This window comes from Annulohypoxylon truncatum (assembly GCF_022578515.1).
Source record: "Annulohypoxylon truncatum strain CBS 140777 unplaced genomic scaffold F4807scaffold_58, whole genome shotgun sequence".
Taxonomy (NCBI): domain Eukaryota; kingdom Fungi; phylum Ascomycota; class Sordariomycetes; order Xylariales; family Hypoxylaceae; genus Annulohypoxylon; species Annulohypoxylon truncatum.
This window is the reverse complement of record NW_025953844.1, coordinates 4,347-23,267: the sequence shown is the minus strand read 5'-3', so window position 1 is coordinate 23,267 and position 18,921 is coordinate 4,347. Positions and strand designations below refer to the sequence as shown.

The 18,921-nt window shown below is 48.0% G+C and overlaps 6 protein-coding genes across 6 annotated transcripts; 4 read left to right on the top strand and 2 right to left on the bottom strand.

Annotated features, from left to right (window-relative positions):
- Positions 1–136: 136 nt before the first annotated feature.
- F4807DRAFT_334685 (uncharacterized protein) lies at positions 137–1,703 on the top strand. Its single transcript, XM_047995319.1, has 3 exons — positions 137–893; positions 956–1,302; positions 1,355–1,703. The coding sequence occupies exons 1-3, from the start codon at positions 234–236 to the stop codon at positions 1,647–1,649; spliced, it is 1,302 nt and encodes a 433-aa protein (XP_047848876.1). The 5' UTR covers positions 137–233; the 3' UTR covers positions 1,650–1,703.
- A 108-nt stretch (positions 1,704–1,811) lies between these two features.
- Positions 1,812–3,546, top strand: F4807DRAFT_334659 (uncharacterized protein). The gene has a single exon (XM_047995318.1). It carries the CDS (start codon positions 1,931–1,933, stop codon positions 3,167–3,169), a length of 1,239 nt encoding a protein of 412 aa, XP_047848875.1. The 5' UTR covers positions 1,812–1,930; the 3' UTR covers positions 3,170–3,546.
- A 90-nt stretch (positions 3,547–3,636) lies between these two features.
- Positions 3,637–4,773, bottom strand: F4807DRAFT_447332 (serine hydrolase FSH). Its single transcript, XM_047999875.1, has 4 exons — positions 4,580–4,773; positions 4,508–4,526; positions 4,376–4,453; positions 3,637–4,313 (listed from the first exon to the last, which is right to left on the bottom strand). Exons 1-4 carry the CDS (start codon positions 4,619–4,621, stop codon positions 3,793–3,795), a joined length of 660 nt encoding a protein of 219 aa, XP_047848874.1. The 5' UTR covers positions 4,622–4,773; the 3' UTR covers positions 3,637–3,792.
- Positions 4,774–5,168: 395 nt separating this feature from the next.
- On the bottom strand, positions 5,169–7,338 carry F4807DRAFT_334624 (UDP-glucosyl transferase family protein). The gene is made up of 2 exons (XM_047995317.1): positions 6,787–7,338; positions 5,169–6,714 (listed from the first exon to the last, which is right to left on the bottom strand). Exons 1-2 carry the CDS (start codon positions 6,878–6,880, stop codon positions 5,189–5,191), a joined length of 1,620 nt encoding a protein of 539 aa, XP_047848873.1. The 5' UTR covers positions 6,881–7,338; the 3' UTR covers positions 5,169–5,188.
- Positions 7,323–16,213, top strand: F4807DRAFT_447328 (putative polyketide synthase). The gene is made up of 5 exons (XM_047999874.1): positions 7,323–8,016; positions 8,073–8,711; positions 8,848–9,732; positions 9,789–14,702; positions 14,761–16,213. The coding sequence occupies exons 1-5, from the start codon at positions 7,798–7,800 to the stop codon at positions 15,919–15,921; spliced, it is 7,818 nt and encodes a 2,605-aa protein (XP_047848872.1). The 5' UTR covers positions 7,323–7,797; the 3' UTR covers positions 15,922–16,213.
- A 683-nt stretch (positions 16,214–16,896) lies between these two features.
- F4807DRAFT_465705 (kinase-like domain-containing protein) lies at positions 16,897–18,285 on the top strand (the record flags this gene model as incomplete). Its single annotated transcript, XM_048002309.1, has 2 exons — positions 16,897–17,285; positions 17,349–18,285. The coding sequence occupies 2 exons, from the start codon at positions 16,897–16,899 to the stop codon at positions 18,283–18,285; spliced, it is 1,326 nt and encodes a 441-aa protein (XP_047848871.1).
- Between the last annotated feature and the right edge of the window lie 636 nt (positions 18,286–18,921).

The following is an 18,921-nucleotide window of genomic DNA, read 5'->3' as shown; positions in this document are numbered from 1 at the left end:
GGTTGTAGCTGGAAAGTAGCTACAAGGCTCGGTACTTTGTGAGTACTTTTAATTTCGTCAACATACTATACCAACATTTGGCTTGACAACGTACGATAGTAGGAAGTAAAGGGGCTCACTTTTGAAGAGAAAATGGCTTCTAAAAACCGTAGAAAGTCACTGGTAGCCAAGTAGCCGTGGAAAAACACTCACGTATTAGCCTTCGTTTGTATGAATAATCTCTTCGAAAAACAATGGCCCCAAAAAGCAGCGTTGATGACCTCGAGAAGCCAAACCCCTTCCGAGTAGTAATTGTCGGAGCGGGAATCGGAGGTCTCGTCCTCACCCAGCTACTTCGAGGAGACCCTAAGTTTTCTGTCACTGTTTATGAACGAGGAGGTCGAGATGAGGCAGCCAGCTCTTTGACTGGTTTCCGTATCCTCCTTTCAAAGGAAATGCTCGCCGCATTGCGGACTCAGCTTCCGGCATCTGTCACAGAATTATTAGAGAAGGCTGTCGGCATTCAACCTCCTCGCGGTCAGCATATCGCCTTGCTAGATCACAAGTGTCGCGTGAAGTTGGGTATGACCCCACCGGATTTCCGTGATGCAAGCTGTGTTTCGCGGTGGAAATTGAGGACCGCTTTGCTCGAGGGTCTAGACAATGTGATACACTGGAAGACCGAGTTCGAAAGTTTCGAAGTGCTAGGGAATGGTGGCGTGAAGGTCTATTTTACAGATAGAACCTCAACTGAGTGCGATCTTCTCGTCGGAGCTGACGGAGCAGGGAGCAAAATTAGAAAGCAACTGCTCCCTAGTTCGAAGAGGGACACACTTGGTGTCACCGTCTTGTATTTCAAGATGCCCTTTACTCCAGAGACGGAAAAGATGATGCCGTTCGGTTCAGGTTGCCTCGTGAGTTTTAACATATTGAACCGAGAAGACGTGTCGTTGCCTATTAATTAACATCCTATTAGATCATGGGCCCGCGAAGTTCAATGGTTGTCTCATATTACAAGGACAAGGAATTGCCATATGGACCTTACGATCTCGACACTCTCGATCCTGAGGGATCATATTTGATGTGTGGATTGGGGTGCTACACAAACGAGTTCATTGACCAGAGCAAACATCCCGATGAAATGAGCCCAGAGGAGTTGAAAGCAGACTGGATGATCAGGACCAAACACTGGCATCCCCTTCTCCGATCATTAATATCAATGTCCATTCCCGACTCTGTGTATGTGGCTCACGTCAAGACCCAACACAAACTCAGGCTTTGGAAGTCTCAGAATATTGCCCTATTAGGCGATGCTGCACATAGGTGCGTATTTCCTAACAACGTGTTCTATCCCATCTCTAACATTGTGTCTTAGCATGACCCCTTACCTTGGCAAAGGCGCCACTTCTGCCATCGCCGACGCGCTGTCATTAGCTGAACACCTTAGACGGCTAAATGCATGCAGCACCAATGAACTTCCAGCTGTACTAGATGACTACACCGCGGGTATGTTGAAGGAGGGGTTCAGAATGCAGAAGAAAAGCAAAATGGTCCACAATGTCGTCTTCATGGGCACCAACCCATTCTTAGGTCATTGCCGAAATGGTCTTCTTAGATTTCTAGGGTTATTCGTTGGTAGCAGTGACGATAGAGGTACAAGGACCACTTAGGGGATGGTTGTAAACATGTGTTGTATACAAATTGTACCTAGGGGAGCAAATGATGTTGTACTTTCTAAGTTTTTAAAGTTGAACTGAAACTGAAAAGTTTAATCTATCCTTGGATTACGTCATCACCCCCACAAAATGATACCTATTGATTTCTCCTAAGGCATCACACCAAATCATCAACCTAGCTCTGTAATCGCCCACAGGAAAATAGGCGGCACTCCAACACTGGATATTACCGAAGAAACCGCTGTGTACGAAGGAATCAGGCTTGAAAGTGCAAAATGAATAGCGCATCTTCGACGGGCTACGACTTTAGCTCACCCACGTCGACAGAATCAGGCACGGTGATTCCCACGCCTTCCACATCGAGAGCAAGCAGCACCAGTCGGTCTAGTTCTACAAACATTCCATCTGGTCCATTGAATCTTACAATGTTGAGCACTACTTCGTGGAGACAGCCGTATCCCTCTGTTGGGCAATTCGCCATGACAGATTCAGAAGAGGTCGTTGCCGCCGGTCCCAACGGCCTTTTCTACTTCAGGCGCATACACGACCACGCCGCCACACCGTGGTCCGAGCCTCGCCCATTTCCTAGTATGCGAGTGACACTTAATCAGTCAACCGTGTCTGGCCTGGCGCTCTACCCAGCCCATGATTCCAAGCAGCGATCGCGGCTTCACTTATACTGCGTTTCGGGCGGTGACCTACATAGTTTCTATCTCACCGATAAGAATACTTCGTTTCTAGCAGACACTTCGCCTCCTCTAGCAGGATCCAGGGTTACGGGCAAGCCAACGGTGGTGCAAAGTAAGAATGTTCGCAACAGCGAGCGATGGAGCCTGGTCGTTCCATGCCAGTCTGGTGGTCTGCTTCATACGTCGGCAACATATTCCACCTCTTATGATAACTCTATGTCAACAGTGTGGGGGGCTGTAGATCATCTCGCGACTGATTTGGGTATAATTTCAGCCGTCTCCGTCACAGCGGTACACAGCTTAGTCGACCGCTCCATTAATTTCAAGACAGAACTCGTGGCGGCCTGCATCTCAAGAGGTCAACTCAACGTCGTTCAGGGTTCCTTCGGTCTTAACGAGGACCTTGGTCGCTGGGGCGGTTACGATAGTGACTGGAAGTGGGAAGGCAAGACTTCTACTAGGATTCTACATCCGGGCGAGGTGACAGGAAACCCCGTGCTTATCACTGGTCTTAATTATGATACTAGCGAAACTCAGCTTGACCTGCTAGTGCCCTCGGCAGAGGGGGGCATCTTTCACTTCTTTCGCATGCAATCTGCACCGAACGACTGGCACATGATCGGGCGCGTTGCATTCCCTCAGAATATCCCACCCGCCTCCTGTCTATCTTTTCACTCTCGGTCCGAGATTTCCTCGAAAGGCGAGCTGTATGCCCTGGTCCAAATCGGCGGCCGCCTTTACCATGTCAAAACAACCAACGATAAGCTTCCATGGTACAACGCCTGTCTAAATCCGATCGTGCATCCAGGTCCCTTCTTTGAATGAAAGTATTACTTTCGCTGCATCCTGTATTCCTCATCGCCATCATGTAATATTGCTGCAGGTCACGTCATTCGTGCCTTTGAGCTAGGTTGACAGGACTTACTTGACGCACAGCATAGAGAGCAGCAGATAGCCATGGATGCCCAATATTTGATACAACCTTCTAAGGGTCAGGTAACAGGTACCAGGAGGAATGAACTCACTCCCATATGGAGATGTCCACGGTGTATTCTAGTTCTATGTTATTTTATGCACTCACCTAATTGATCTCTTTTACAAACCGACGGTATCCTATAAGTTATGAACTACAAATTTTAGAGAAATTATATGCTTTGTAAATTAAATATGTTAAGATCTAATAGGTTGACTCCCGTAGGATATGGCTGAAAAAAAAAGAGGCGGGTGAGAGTAGAGAGAGAGAGAGAGAGAGAGAGAGAGCTTAATTAGGTAATGAGCTATATATAAATAGGTACACATCTTACGATACCACCTTAGAACTGGAGACATCTCAGGTAGTCCTTGCGGCGACACATTGGATGGCTCAGGATGTGATAGTTATCCCTTACTATTATATTTTCGTGTTTGAAGAATTTGGTATGAAACTATTGACTACGTGCGTTTGGAGTTTAATGACCGCACATGGCTCTCTCTATACCCTTCTGCACAGTCCTTGCCATCTCCTTCGTCACAGATATCCCCCGTGGAATATCATGACCACTGCTGTGGTCGTATTCCAACATGTTTCGCGGCTCGCACATGTCCTTCAAATTCAGACTTTCCTGGTAGGCTGGGTCTTTACAGCCATAAATATGGACCGTGGGGATCTTTATTCTCTTGTTCCTGCATTCGACTATTTGTGGGTCAATGCGACTCCACAGACCATCTTCAGAGACGGATAGCGCACTACTACCGCAGATGAAGATTGCAAGGCGAAACGGCGGCGGAGAGAATGGGTCAAGAGCCTGGTGTGCGAGTAAAAAGGATGCAAGGAGGGCTGCACCTTGAGAGAAGCCTATACAGCCATCGAAAGGTCCGTCTTCTTCGACTATATCACTTAGGAGCTCTAAGGCTTTGCGGTGCGTGGATGCTCCTAAACAGGGGTCGTACCACGCCTTGTAAACTTCGCAGTCGAATATTGTATCAATCCCTATTATAGATCTCTCAGTAAAGATATTATGTACCAAAACACAATTATGTTTATGTATCTACCTGGTGCTGGTGGAACTTCATATTCGCCTTCATAGAATTCGAAATCGTGGTTGTTGCCAAGGGCTTGTCGAAGCGGTCCTGCAGCTGTCAGTATCTGCGTTGGTGGTTCAGAAAATGGGCTCGTGTGCTCACCAGTTTGAGTTTCGAAAATCTATCAGACGTGTGTTAATAAAGAAATGAAGAATTTCCATGTTCTTAACTTACGTCAGCGCTCGTTCCCATACCGTGCAAGCAAATAAACCTCATTTTTACGTGCTATTGTCAAGTTGTTCTTCACTATTTCTTGTAGTACCTAATAGTTGGGATCTGTGCGGGTGACTTAGCACGGGTGACAGAAGAGGTTATAGGATATCCTCAAAGGAATAGCATCTTAGACCTCAGCTGGTCGACGAATCCATCACTTACTGGAATTACTAGGTAGGTAGGTATGTTAGTTAGGTATATTAGGTGCTGTGTTACACGTAAATGCATGGAGAACCCCTGTAATAGAGGATGTACTTTGTAAAAACTGCCTAAAGGGGTAAGTGGGTCAAAATAGGGCTGGGCTAAGATGCTGTTGGATCGAAGGTCCACCTTATCAGTAGGTATCCGTATTTGTTACACGGCAGCTGCGCGGGTAATAGTTTAACAGCTCTAGCTCTCAGCCACCATCCTATTAAATCCATTCATCGCTCCAGAATCATTCGACCAAGATTTCTTTCTCCTTTCGCCTGCATACAACAAACAACGAAATCCTTCTCGCTTAGCTGTTATATCCTATCAAAATTTACGTGATATACTCCATCGGCGCCACACGGGTGCGTATATGACATTCTAAGTTCGTGTGCGGAGTGCGTCGACCATCGTCCAGCTTAGATATCCCACAACTGCAGCCGAAGCTACTGCAAGACTGGTCAAATCCCAGTTCTGGGCCTTCCATGCAGACATTCTCGCATCGGCAGTTTGCAGGTGCATCGGACGACGCCTGTGACCACTTTTACCAGCCGTGGCCCCGGGCGGTACTAGGCTAAAGCGGTGGTCATAGAGTACCTCCTCAATCAAATCGGCTCCGAATTCCTTCTTCCGGGCCGAGATTTGAGCAATGTGGCCCATGCGGCGTACATCCTGCGCGATCGTACCATTCTCATCTCGCAGCAGAACGCGCGACTTCTCCAGGATCTCATTTTCGGAGAAATTTGCCTTGTCAAGGGCCAGACCCACCCCAGCTTCTTGAATGCGTAACCCATTGAGTAGCTGGTCAAAGAAGAAACCTATGCTCAACATGGGAGTCTCGTGGAATGTAGCCTCATTCACGCTGCTGCCGCCTCCGTGCGTCACGAATAAGACGGTTTCACGGCGGGCAAGGATGGCTCGTTGAGGCGCGAAAGGTGTAAAGAACCATGACCGATCGCGATTATCCAGAATATCACATATCTTGATATTTCCGTAGCGTAGCGTCTGATCACGGTCGAAGAGCTTGCGTTGGACGTCATTAGCTGCCCAGACGATGCCATCCACGAGTCCTTCTTGGAGAAGTGCAGAGAATGCCCCAACGAATTTCTCGAGATCATGTGAAGCTACTTGGATATGTGTCCCAAAAGAAACGTACATCATACGACGATGGTTTGCGAAGAACGCTTCTAGAGGGCCACTGAGGGGCTCGAACTCTTCGGCTAGAATAGGCCCAATAGGAGCAACAAGTGGGGGTAGGTCCTTCGGGGTTTCGAGGCCCCAGAAAGAGTTGACGAGCACAAGGTAGTCAGGCTTCTTCAGGATTGGCAAGGTGTAGTTGACACCAGCTTTCCGCCGCATTTCTCGTATGAACCTAAGATATGGAATGACCGCTGACACTGCTCGCAAGGGTCGGAAGGCGGCACGGATCCTAGTCCAAAGAGAAGCATACTCGCTTGTGAGGGCGTCTACCTGAAATCCAGGAAGCCCTGGGATATACGATGCGCCAACCATAGCGTACGGCATTTGAGGCCAGACGGTAGTGATGGGGATTCCGGCCTGACACTTGATATCCCTGACGGCAGAATCAACGAAGAAATCAGCCACTATCATGTCGGGCTTGAATGCTTCGCAAATATCCTTGAGAAAAGAATAGTCTGAGGCCCAGAAAGCATCCACATTGAACTTCGGGCGGAAGTAGTCCCGATAGCTCTTCCTGATGTCGGAATTCTGCATCTGCAGGTAATGCGCAGCCTCAGTTTCGGGATCCATAGGCGGTCCCATGGTGTAGACGCTGGTCAAGAAGCCGAACGAAGTGCCTTCGATCCATTTTTCCTGACCCTGGTGAGTCGCTAAAGCCACGCGATGACCACGAGCTGATAAGATGCGACCCAGCTCAAGGACGGGCGCTATTGATCCAAAGGAGATGAGACTACTTGTCAGCGTGAGATATCTCAGGGGTTAGAACGGGAGACACCAACCCGCGTGCGTAAATCCTCCGGTCCCAACAACTAAAAGTATAGCTGTATTGGTCCCAGCTCTATCACTTTGGTCATCGTCCGATGTAAAAGCCATAGCTGAATTTCAGTATAAATGGTAGAATCCTTCGTGGCGTCGTCCTTTGTGTCTTTACTAACAGGCTTGGGAATGTTGGAGATAAGCTAGCGGGCTAGTCTTCAGGGAAATATGGTATTTTTAAATATTCCACACGCCACCTCATGGACTTATCGAATGATTGGAAGATGAATGGTTGGTTAGTTGCTTAGATCTAAGTTCAGCTTCAAGTGAAGGGGAGCGGTGGTACGACTTTGCGGGAAGAGTCTGCCAAGCTTCTAAAGTACTATGATACCCTCCCTACGCGGTGTCGTAAGATCTTTAATCAAGCAAGGGGGCCACGCGCCAACAGCCTCAATGTCTACACAATGTAACATCAGGAAGAGCATGGTTATCAGATCCTATCCAGCTTTGACTACCCCTGCTCCTACATAGGTTATCATTGGCTTGGGGGGGGGGGGGGCACAGCTGATGCTGCCGATATGATTGGATACATGCTAGATGTCGTTGTCACTCCTATCACCTCCACGGCACATATGCTAACGAAAGCTCTATGCTAGGACTCATGTCATTCCAGCAGAGAAGAGGGGAATTGTCTTGTTCATCCTAGGAACCTTCATCCTCTAGACGAGTACCTTCAAAGTACCAGTAGGAAATGATACATCCGCGGCGGCGAACACCAGTTATCGAAAGATGGCGGAAGGCGGCGACGAAGAGTTTATTGAACATACGAGACTGGGTTGAGATGGTTCCTATGGAAGTGTAAGTTGATATGGGACTTCATAACGAGATATTGAGACCAGCCATATAATCGGCGTGGTCTCCGATGTGTTTGAAGGGAATTTGGACTTACGAATCATGCTTCTAATGTGACTCAACCTCCTTATATCACTCATCTTCCTCCATTAGCTCACTCGGTCAACCATTGTATCAACACAATGTCATCTCAAGGAGGCGAGGCGCTCAACGCTATCGGCCAAGATGGTCTTCCCCCTATTGCCATCGTTGGTATGGCATGTAAATTCCCAGGCGGCGCCTCTAGTCCGAGCAAACTCTGGGATATGATCGCTAGGAAGCAGTCAGGACGATGTGATATTCCTAAGAGTCGCATGAATGTTGATGCTTTCTATCACCCAGATCCAAACAGAAATGGTACAGTAAGTTGAGACGAGCAACTTCAGTCATGACAAATGCTTACATAGGTATTATGTAGTTCAACATCCGAGCTGCTCATTTCTTGCAGGAAGACATCTCCGCTTTCGACGCGGCATTCTTTTCTATTTCCCCTGCAGAGGCTACCGGGATGGACCCTCAACAGCGGATGATGATGGAATCTGCCTACGAAGCGGTTGAAAATGCCGGTGTTCCGATGGAGGATCTATCGGGATCTAACACCGGCTGCTATGTCGGTTGTTTCTCTCGAGATTACAATGAGATGTTGACTCATGATCCTGAGACATCACCCGTCTATGTCTCGACTGGAAATGGAGCCGCTATACTTTCAAACCGTGTCAGCTACTTCTTCGATCTTAAGGGTCCCAGTCTGACAGTTGACACCGCCTGTAGTAGCAGTCTCGTTGCTCTACATCTTGCATGCCAAAGTCTCCGCAGCGGCGAAAGCAAGGCCGCTATCGTTGGGGGTACCAATCTTATATTTAACCCGGATGTTATGATCGCTATGTCCAACGTACACTTTTTAGGGGCAGATGCAAAGTGTCACACTTACGACGCTAGCGCAAACGGATATTCTCGCGGGGAGGGAATAGCAGCGATTTACATTAAGCCTCTAGAGGACGCTATTAGGGATAATGATACTATTCGCGCAGTCATAAGAGGGACCGCCTGCAATCAGGTAAGTAATAATGCTATTTCACTATAAAAGGCCGCTCAAAAGCGGCCCGCCCCTTAATGTGGTACCTAGATATATTTCAGATAACCCACCCATAGCAATCAAGACTAGGTGGTTACTAACTTGTGGATGCAATCAGGACGGGAGAACTGCTGGTATAATGCTTCCTTCTCGAGAAGCACAGGAGTCTTTGATCCGATCGGCTTATGAAAATGCTAAATGCGACCCAGCCGCTGTTGGTTACTTTGAAGCCCATGGCACAGGCACACCTGCTGGTGACCCTCTCGAAGCCGGCGCCATCGGGTCAACACTAGGTCAACACCGTGGTCCAGGAGATGAGAATCGTCTCTATGTCGGCAGTGTTAAGACGAACATAGGACATCTTGAAGGTGCTAGCGGATTAGCAGGTATTATCAAGACTGTTCTAGCCTTAGAAAAAGGCCTGATCCCGCCGAACCTCTACTTTGAGAAAGGGAATGAGGCTATTGATTTCGAAGGTTGGCATATCCGCGTGCCTACAGAACTGACACCGTGGCCAACGCACGGAATTAGAAGGGCCAGTATTAACTCATTCGGTTTCGGGGGAACAAATGCACATGTTATCCTTGACGACGCTTACCATTACTTGAAGGCGCGAGCTTTGAGAGCGTCTCACTGTACTTCGATCATACCTCATCATCCGGACCATTCTTCTGTTACTGATCTTGATACACCGGGTTGGAGTTCCGGTTACGTGTCGGCAGAAAGTGACGAATTCTTCGATGCTGGCGCAGGGGGTAACCAGTACCGGATCTTTGCATGGTCTACTCATGAAGAGGGCATCGTCAAGGACAGCGCCGCAGCTTATGCAACAGAGCTAAGGAATCGGAAAGACGTGATTGAAACCCGATTTCTTGCGGATCTTTCTTATACTCTGTGCCAGAGGCGTTCCCGCATGGCACTCAGATTCTTCATTGTCGCGAATTCACTTGATGACCTGGCTACCAAACTCGAGAATACCCGACAAAAGCCAATCCGTTCAAATGTGAGTTTATTTCCCGTGAGATATGGAAAAGGGGTTCTAACAAGACATAAAAATAGGCCCGGCAGGCTCCTCGTGTGGCCTTTGTGTTCACCGGTCAAGGTGCGCAGTGGTGGGGCATGGGAAGAGAGCTTCTTCAGATGTATCCTGTATACAAGAAGTCGATCTTATCTGCCGACGAGACTCTTAAGTCGTTTGGATGTAAATGGTCCTTAATGGAAGAGCTCGCAAAGGATAAGAACGCCTCCCGAATCAACGAACCCGAGATCAGCCAGCCTATCTGCACAGCAGTCCAATTATCTCTGGTTAATCTGTTGGCCGACTGGAATGTGATGCCTCAGAAAGTCATTGGCCACTCTAGTGGTGAGATCGCAGCAGCGTATACAGCTGGTAAACTGACCTTCAACTCGGCTTTAAAGGTAGCTTTCTTCAGGGGTCTTGTCTCAAGTCACGTACAAAGGGATGGTGCTATGCTGGCTTGTGGACTTTCCAAAGAAGATGCCGAAGCTCGGTTCGCACTTCTCGATTCCTCATTCGGAAAAGTCGTGGTGGCTTGTGTCAATAGTCCGTCTAATGTCACTCTTTCTGGTGATGTGGCTGCCATTGAGGAAATGGAGCGATTGTTGCAGGGAGAGAAGGTGTTCGCTAGAACGCTGAAAGTCAAGACAGCCTATCATTCTCACCATATGCTCGAAGTCGCCGACGAGTATCTTAAACATCTTACGGACCTCAAGGCTCCTGAAGATAACACACGATTTGTTAGCGAAATGATTTCTACGGTCACTTGCACTTCGGTTGCGAATACAGAACTTGACGCCAAATATTGGGTTGATAATATGCTCTCACCTGTTAGGTTCTCAGAAGGATTGCAACTCCTTTGCAGTAACAAATCAAACACTAAAGGCCGATCGAAGAAGCTCCATACTACCAATTCTGTCAATATCATCCTTGAGGTTGGACCGCACTCTGCTCTTGCTGGCCCTATCAAGCAGATACTTGCCTCGGACGAACTCCAGAAGAGCTCTATCGCCTATCATTCTGCACTTGTTCGAGAAAAAGATGCCTGTCTAACAGCCTTGGAGGCTACGGCCTCTCTCTGGGCTCGTGGAGTACCTGCTAAGCTAGAGAGAGCTAATCGACCTGTCCAGAGCGGTCCCCGCCCACAGGTACTGGTAGATTTACCCTCGTACCCTTGGAACCATAGCAAACAATTTTGGGCTGAATCACGCCTCAGCTCTAACTATCGCTTCCGTCCCACACCTCGAAACGATTTCATCGGCGCTCCTGTAGCTGACTGGAACCCCGCTGAGCCTCGGTGGCGAAACTTCATTCGGGTATCGGAGCAGCCGTGGGTCAAAGACCATCAGGTTCAAGGTTCAATCATTTACCCAGCTGCTGGATATGTGTCTATGGCTCTTGAGGCTGCACAGCAGATGATTCCCGCTTCTGATGTCGGGAGAGTTCTCGGATATACCATCACTGAGATGCTCATTACTAGGGCATTAGTCGTGCCCCAAACCGAACTTGGAGTTGAGGTGATTTTCCAAGCGAGGCCCTTCAATTCTAGCAGCAAATCATCGTCAGACATCTGGAAAGAGTTCCGTGTATTTTCTTACTCCTCCACTGGCCCGAACGAACATTGTCGTGGTCTCCTTTCAATCAATTACACCCAACAAATTAGCGAGGTAGATGCGGGTAGAGAGGCTAAAGAGGCTCTTTCTCGCCATGATCATGAGTTTGAAGATTCCAAGAAATTTTGCAAGACTTCTGCCACGCCAGATAAGGTATACGAAGATTTGTCTAAGGCGGGTCTTCAGTACGGACCAACGTTCCGCAATTTGATGGAGATCTCCTACGGACCCGGGAAGGCATTAGGGAAACTCGCAATACCCGACACCAAATCCACCATGCCGTACGAATATGAGTACGACCATCTTGTCCATCCAGCTACCCTCGATACTTTCCTGCAGATCTTATTCCCGGCACTTACCCATGCTGCCGTGAATGTTAAGGAGCCATACATGCCGACCTTTATTCAGGAAATGCATGTCTCAAGCGATATCTCTAGCGAACCTGGTCATCAATTTCATGTAATATCAGAGGCAGCATTTGTTGGCTTCCGAGAAGCTACTGCCAGCATCATTGTTCGGGACCAGCAAGGAGAAGCCCCCAAAGTCAGGATCCAAGGCGTCAAATGCACGGCACTGACGTCCACCAATTTAACGGATGGAGCGCAAAACGAAGACGTGAAGCAGCTTTGTTTTGATGTTGAGTGGGAGCCAGATCTTGATCTCTTGTCTAAATCCGAAACCGAGGCCGTGCTCACAGCCACTGGCGTTGAAGATACACCCTCTGAGTATATTGCAACACTGGAGATGGTCGCATCATATTTCTACCACCGGGCTTTGGAAGAAGTATCAGAAGAGCAAGTTGTACATCCGCATCATCAGAAGTTCTTCCGCTACATGCAGCACCATCGCGAACAAGTACTCGCAGGCGCAATTGAACACCAGACCCCTGAATGGTTACAGTTCAACTCCCCAAGCATGAAAGACAAGATGGAGAAGCTCATTTCGCAGATAGAGGGAACCGACTACGAGGGTCAGCTCCTATGCCGTATGGGCAGAAGCTTATCTCGTATTTTGAGGAATGAAGTTGATCCGCTCGCGATGATGCTTGAGAATGAGCTCCTCTACAACTATTATGCCAACTCTCTAGGAATTGCGACTTCATATGCTCATTTACAGAAGTATATCTCGATGCTTTCGCATAAAGATCCTAGTCTCAAGTACCTCGAAATAGGTGCAGGGACAGGAGGTGCGACGGTGCCAATTCTTAACGCTTTGGGTGGTGGAAATGGCACGTATCCTCGGTTTGAGTCTTACACGTACACGGATATCTCATCCGGTTTCTTCGAAAAGGCCGAGCAAAAGTTTAGCGACTGGAACGGTCTTATAGACTACCGCAAGTTGAACATTGAGCAAGATCTTCCCGCTCAAGGTTTCAAAGAAGACGAGAAGTTCGACGTTATCATTGCATTCAACGTTCTGCATGCGACGACGAACATGAATCAGACCATTTCAAATGTGCGAAAACTACTAAAGACGGGTGGAAAGTTGCTGCTTCTTGAGATTACACATGTACTCAATCGAGTTTTCCTTCCATTTGGCAATCTCCCTGGCTGGTGGATGTCTGAGGAATCATTCCGACAATGGGGTCCGACAATGACCGAAGACACTTGGGTATCTATCTTGAAGGGCAATGGATTTGGCGAGCTAAAATCGAGTACCCCAGACCACCAAAACCCGCGCGACCAAACAGGTAGACTGATGGTTGCTGAAGCTGTTGATCCCAGTCTTCAACCGAATGACCCCGCAGATATGTTGCCGTCTATTACCATCGCGACATTGTACGGTGTTGGCGAAGATCAAGTAGTTGCTGATGCCTTACTGCAAAAACTCCAGAGCATGCAAGTTTCGGCAACAATAAAGCCTTATCTACAACTTACGGAAGAGGATTTGGTTAATAAGACATGCATTTGCGTCGCGGAGATTGGACAACCCCTATTGAAGGACATCAGCCCGAACGATTTTGAAATGCTGAAGTCTATCTTGCACCAAGCCAAAGGTCTGTTCTGGTTGACTCAAGGTGCAACCCAGAACTCCGTCCACCCGGAATACGCTCTAATTCACGGTCTGGCAAGAACGCTCCGAGCAGAACACGAAGGCTTTCCCCTCGTGACATTTGACTTCGACGCCAAGCACCCGCTTTCTTGGGAACAGCGCATCGATAAACTCATACCGGTATTACAGAGGACATTCTCCAAAGAAACCCTAGGAGATTGCGAATATTCTGAAAGGGAGGGCCTGGTGTATATCAAACGCTGTATCGCTGCCCCCGAGCTAAATGACAGAATCGCGGCGGTGGGGCAGACGACCACTTCTACTCGGGAATTGGAACCTTTTAACCAACCTGGACGACCGCTAACCTTGGCAATCGCCACACCCGGCCTTTTGGATACGTTATGTTTCGTTGATGATCCGGAGGCTCTGGCGCCACTGCCATCTGACTATGTTAGGATTGATGTCCGCGCTGTCGGACTGAACTTCCGCGACATCATGGTCTGCATGGGTCAACTTGTTGACAATTTCCTCGGGTGCGAATGCAGCGGCATCGTTGCTGAGGTTGGCGCAGAGGTATCGCATCTTAAGGTAGGCGATAGAGTATGCACTTGGACTCTAGGAGCTTACTGTAGCTCTCTGAAAAATCCTGCCAAGCTTGTCCAGCCCATCCCTGATGATATGGAGTACTCGGTCGCGGCTTCGCTGCCAATCGTCTATTGCACCGCGTACTATGGCTTGGTCGACCAGGCAAGAATCCAGAAGGGGGAGAAAGTCCTCATACACGCAGCCGCCGGAGGCGTGGGACAAGCTGCTGTCATGCTCTGCCAGTTATACGGCGCGGAGATCTTCGTCACTGTGGGAACCAAGGAGAAAAAGGAGCATATGATGACAACCTGCGGGATTCCCGAGGACCACATCTTTTCCACTCGCAACCTCAATTTTGCTGATGGTATTAGAAGACTTACTGGGGGGAAAGGCGTTGATATTGTTCTCAACTGCCTTTCGGGAGAAGCCTTGAAAGCAAGTTGGTCAGTGATTGCGCCGTTTGGTCGTTTTATTGAGATTGGCAAGAAAGATATCGAGGATAACACGCGTCTCGGGATGGCACCGTTCATTAAGAACGTTACATTTGCGTCGGTGGACCTGACAGTTATATTCAGACAAAGGAAGGATCTTGGCGCCCGCCTTCTTTCCGAGGTGATGGAGCTTCTACGAGATGGAAGCATCGGCCAAGTCTCGCCCATCACATTATTCCCGTTCTCCAAGATCGAGGAAGCTTTTAGATACATGCAGGCTGGGAGGCATATGGGCAAGATTGTCCTTACTCCTAGCGAGGATGATGTCGTACCAGTAAGTCGTCCCCTTATCCCCGACATTAGTGAATGTCATACCTAACAAACACATACAGGTCGCAGCGAGGAAAGGCTCTAAGTATCGAATCATACCCGACGCCTCTTACTTAATCGTCGGAGGTTTTGGCGGACTTGGACGAAGCCTTTCTCGTCGCATGGTGTCCCAAGGAGCCAAGAATCTGATCTTCGTGTCTCGATCCGGGGACAAAAGCCCAGAAGCCAAGTCCCTGGTGGACGAACTCCAAAGTTCCGGCGTCACAGTAGAGGTTCTAGCTGTCGATATCACTAGCGGGGATAGACTCAAGGCCAGTCTAGATGAGACATTAAAGAAGATGCCGCCAATTCGCGGTGTCATCCAGGCGGCTATGGTATTAGAAGACCGAATTTTCGTCAACATGAGTCACGAAACATTTACCAAGGTCATTCGACCAAAGGCTCAAGGTTCGTGGAATCTTCACGAGGCGACAATCGACCAACCGCTCGACTTCTTCATCATGCTCGCAAGCGCCGCCGGCATGGTGGGCGACACATCTCAGGGCAACTACGCCGCGGCGAACGCATTCCAAGACGCGCTAGCGCACTACCGCGTCTCGCGCGGCCTCCCCGCAACCGTGATCGACCTCGGCATGGTCAAGTCGGTCGGGTACGTGGCCGAGAACGAGGGCGCGGCTGAGCGCAACCTCGCGCGGTGGGGCTTCCTGCAGATCGAAGAAGAGGAGTTCCTCGCGATGCTCGATATCGCGATGGAAAGCGGCGCCCGGTGCCAGATCGTCACGGGCGTCGGCACGCAGGCCGACTTCGACCGCAGCCAAGGCGACGTGCCTCATTGGTTCCGCGACCCGGTGTTCTCGCACCTGCATAACATGCGCGCGCGCCACGTCGACGCTAGCACGCTGTCCGGGCCCTCGCTGGCGCAGCAATTAAAGGAGACGCCGTCGGTTTCGGGCGCGGCGGGAATCGTGCTGGATGCGCTGGTGCGGAAGCTGTCTAAGTCGCTTATGATCGCGCTAGAAGATATTGACGCTGCGAGCCCGACCGCCGTGTACGGCGTCGACTCGCTGGTCGCGGTCGAGGTGAGGAATTGGCTGCTCAGGGAGGTCAAGGCGGATGTGCCTGTGTTTGAGATCTTGCAGGCTTCTTCGCTTCAGCTTCTTGCGTATAAGATTGCGGAGAAGAGCGGCCTTGTGAGCGGGAATGCTGTTAAAGGGGAGGAATAACGGGATTTGTGTATTTACCTATCTGGAGTTCTTGTATGTATGGGTAGGTAGGTATCTGCGGGCTTTGGTTGGCTGGAAAAGGGGTCATGATCACATTTCTTCTGTTGTTGAATTAAGGGATAGAAGCATTCTGTTATCGCTAAGGGGCTAATATTTACAAACTTACCAATCCTCTTCTGAAGCTGTGTGTATGAAACCACCGGCTTTTCTCTGATAAGTGCCTACCTAGGTAGGTACCTACTAGCTTTAACCAATTTTGATATCTTTAATAGGTAGTCGCTTCATATGCCAATCAAAGTGACGACCGATATCTACCTATTGACATTGTTATTAAGGTAGGTACCTGAGTTGGACAATGCATATAATAATAGGGTCTATCTTGAACAGAAAGACTTGGAATACGATGACAAAGTTGCTTAAACTCGACGTAGCAAGATAAACCAATACTTTTACGAAAATATGTCTCCTATGCGAGTCCTCGAATACCGAGGTAAGCTATACACAGTCCTAAGATATTTAGGAATTGCACATTTCTTGCTTTGTATGAGCTCTCAACCGCTTGAGAAAAGGGGGGGTTACTTTATTCTTACTAATAATAGCTAGAGAGTAACATCTATGAACAAATATATTTGCTCGTCCCAAACCGGATCCTATCCATTTCAATTCCCTCGAAATTTCATTTTCGTAAGGAGTCGTGCTCCAACAATACCGCTACATATGTACCCAGATAGATACTTATTTGAAAGAAAGCGCCTACGTCCTTTATGTACGATTATACAAACGGATATGGTTAGCTTACATATTACTTGCTGAATTCACAATGCGTTCTGTGTTCGAGTATGTCGAAAACAAAGGAAGCATTATAGGTACAACTATGGGATAGTCCGCTGAAGAGATTGTCCAGCCGTTACTAGAAAGAAAAGTTGTAACAAATCCCAAATCGAATACAAGTTTTCATATTCACCTATCTTAGCCATGGCGGAGAACGGCAACGGGACAGTTTTCGGACTCCAAGGTGTACACATTCCGTGGGTCATAGGTGATCCCCCAGACGAAGCCGAGGGCGAGAATACTGAAATCGCTCAGCGGGGCTTCCTACTTGTTAAAGTATTTAAAAAAGGAACTTACCTTGTCCAGTCAAACTGGAATAAGAGGTTATATTTTGTGAAGAGGGTAGAGGGGGTGGATAATCCGACCTTGCCCTTTGAGTTCGGCCACGCGCATCCTCCCGAGTTCAGAATCTCGACTGATCATAACAATACTTTCCCTCTACCTTTATCGCCTCAGTTCTCTCGGTTGGAATGGTATCAGAGGTTTATAGAAGTTGGCCCCCCACAGCGGCGTGTTTGGGAGCTGTATTTCGAGTAAGAGTCACCGAATTTGGCCCCCCCCCCTCTTGTGATGGTGAGTTGCAGCTAATTCTATAGGTATCTGAATGGAGGTAGCCTAGCACAACTGAGAGACAAGCACTACCAGGAGCGCAAAAGGGTCCCGGAGCCATTTATCTGGCATGTTGCTGCCGAACTATGTAAAGCTCTTCTATATTGTCATGATGGCATCCTATGGGATGTTCAAATGCCTCCACCAGGATGGCGTCGCATCTATCATCGAGATATTTCCATGGAGAATATAATGCTCAATTATGAGCCACGCTATGGAGGTCGAAGACCAGATAGTGGAAACTGGCGCAATGTTTATCCGCGAGTGGTACTGTGCGATTTTGGAAGCGCGGCGGTTGATGGAGATAACCCGGCTCATTTGCAAACAGGCCAGTTTCCATACGAACATCAGCCAAACTTATGGGAAGATTTGTACGAGCTTGGCTGCGTCCTACGTAGCTTATGCATGACACATATTAAATTCCCCCAAGACGAGGATGAGCCTGCGGATCGTGTTCCTCTTGCCCAATACAAAGACGAAAGTCAGAGATGGGCTCATCGTCCGGATAGCAGGCGACTCGACGACGTCAATGCAGATCCAGTCGGGCAACCTTATTCGGAGGCTCTCATGCGCCTTCTCAAGGAATTCGAATGGGACAGCCAAGAGCAGGAGGATGTCAACCAGATCAATAACAGAGATAACAGCGTACCAAGCAAAGAGTTTGTATACGAAGCTCTATTTACTTCGGGCAGGTTTGAAGTTGGCGCTGGCAAGGCCGAACCCAAACCGGCCGGGTTCTACGACCGTTACGATGTCTCTTGGACTAGACCATGGGGGCCGACGCCATACGTTGTCAACCAGGATGAACCGGCCAGGTCTCATCGCCGCATAAGAAAGGCGATTCGCAGGGACGACTTTGAGTATGTTGGGATAGAAATGCGAGCAGTTGCTCGTTATAGGCCACTCGTGGGACCGCCACCATGATGAATATCAGCATCGTTATTGCGCGCAGAGCCTCTGGTGCTGTAGGATCTAGAAGTCGACAATGTATCAAGCGACGTCGTTGCTGAGCATGGATGGCGTGGTTGTGGCTCTGGTCTCTCTACTATGTGTTTCAGAATATATACGCTTATAATTATAAGAAGCTGTCTAGAATTTTCGTTTATAAAATTTTCCTAATGAAGGTACTGATGGTATGTTGATAATAGGATGTTCCATGTAGTAGGGAGATTTTCTAAAATTGCAGGTGCCCATCAAAGATCAGAATACTACTACATATTGCTTTAGTTATCAATTACGTAATACAACCCACAGTAGGACCTGCGGTGTTCCGACGGCGGACGATAGTACCGAATCCGTTAACCCGTTAATTCATTTTATATATTACGATATATATAATATAATTATATAATAAACTTTAATTATTAATATTATATTTTATTATTTATAAAAGTTATAATATTAAAAAACATTATAAATTATAAAAAGTTATAATATTTTTTAATTTATATTATTTATAACGCGTTAAATTTAAATAATAAATAATTTAAATTTAACGTTATATATTAAAAATAATCCTTTATTTATTTCGTTTAAAAACATACATTTATTTACTTTTAA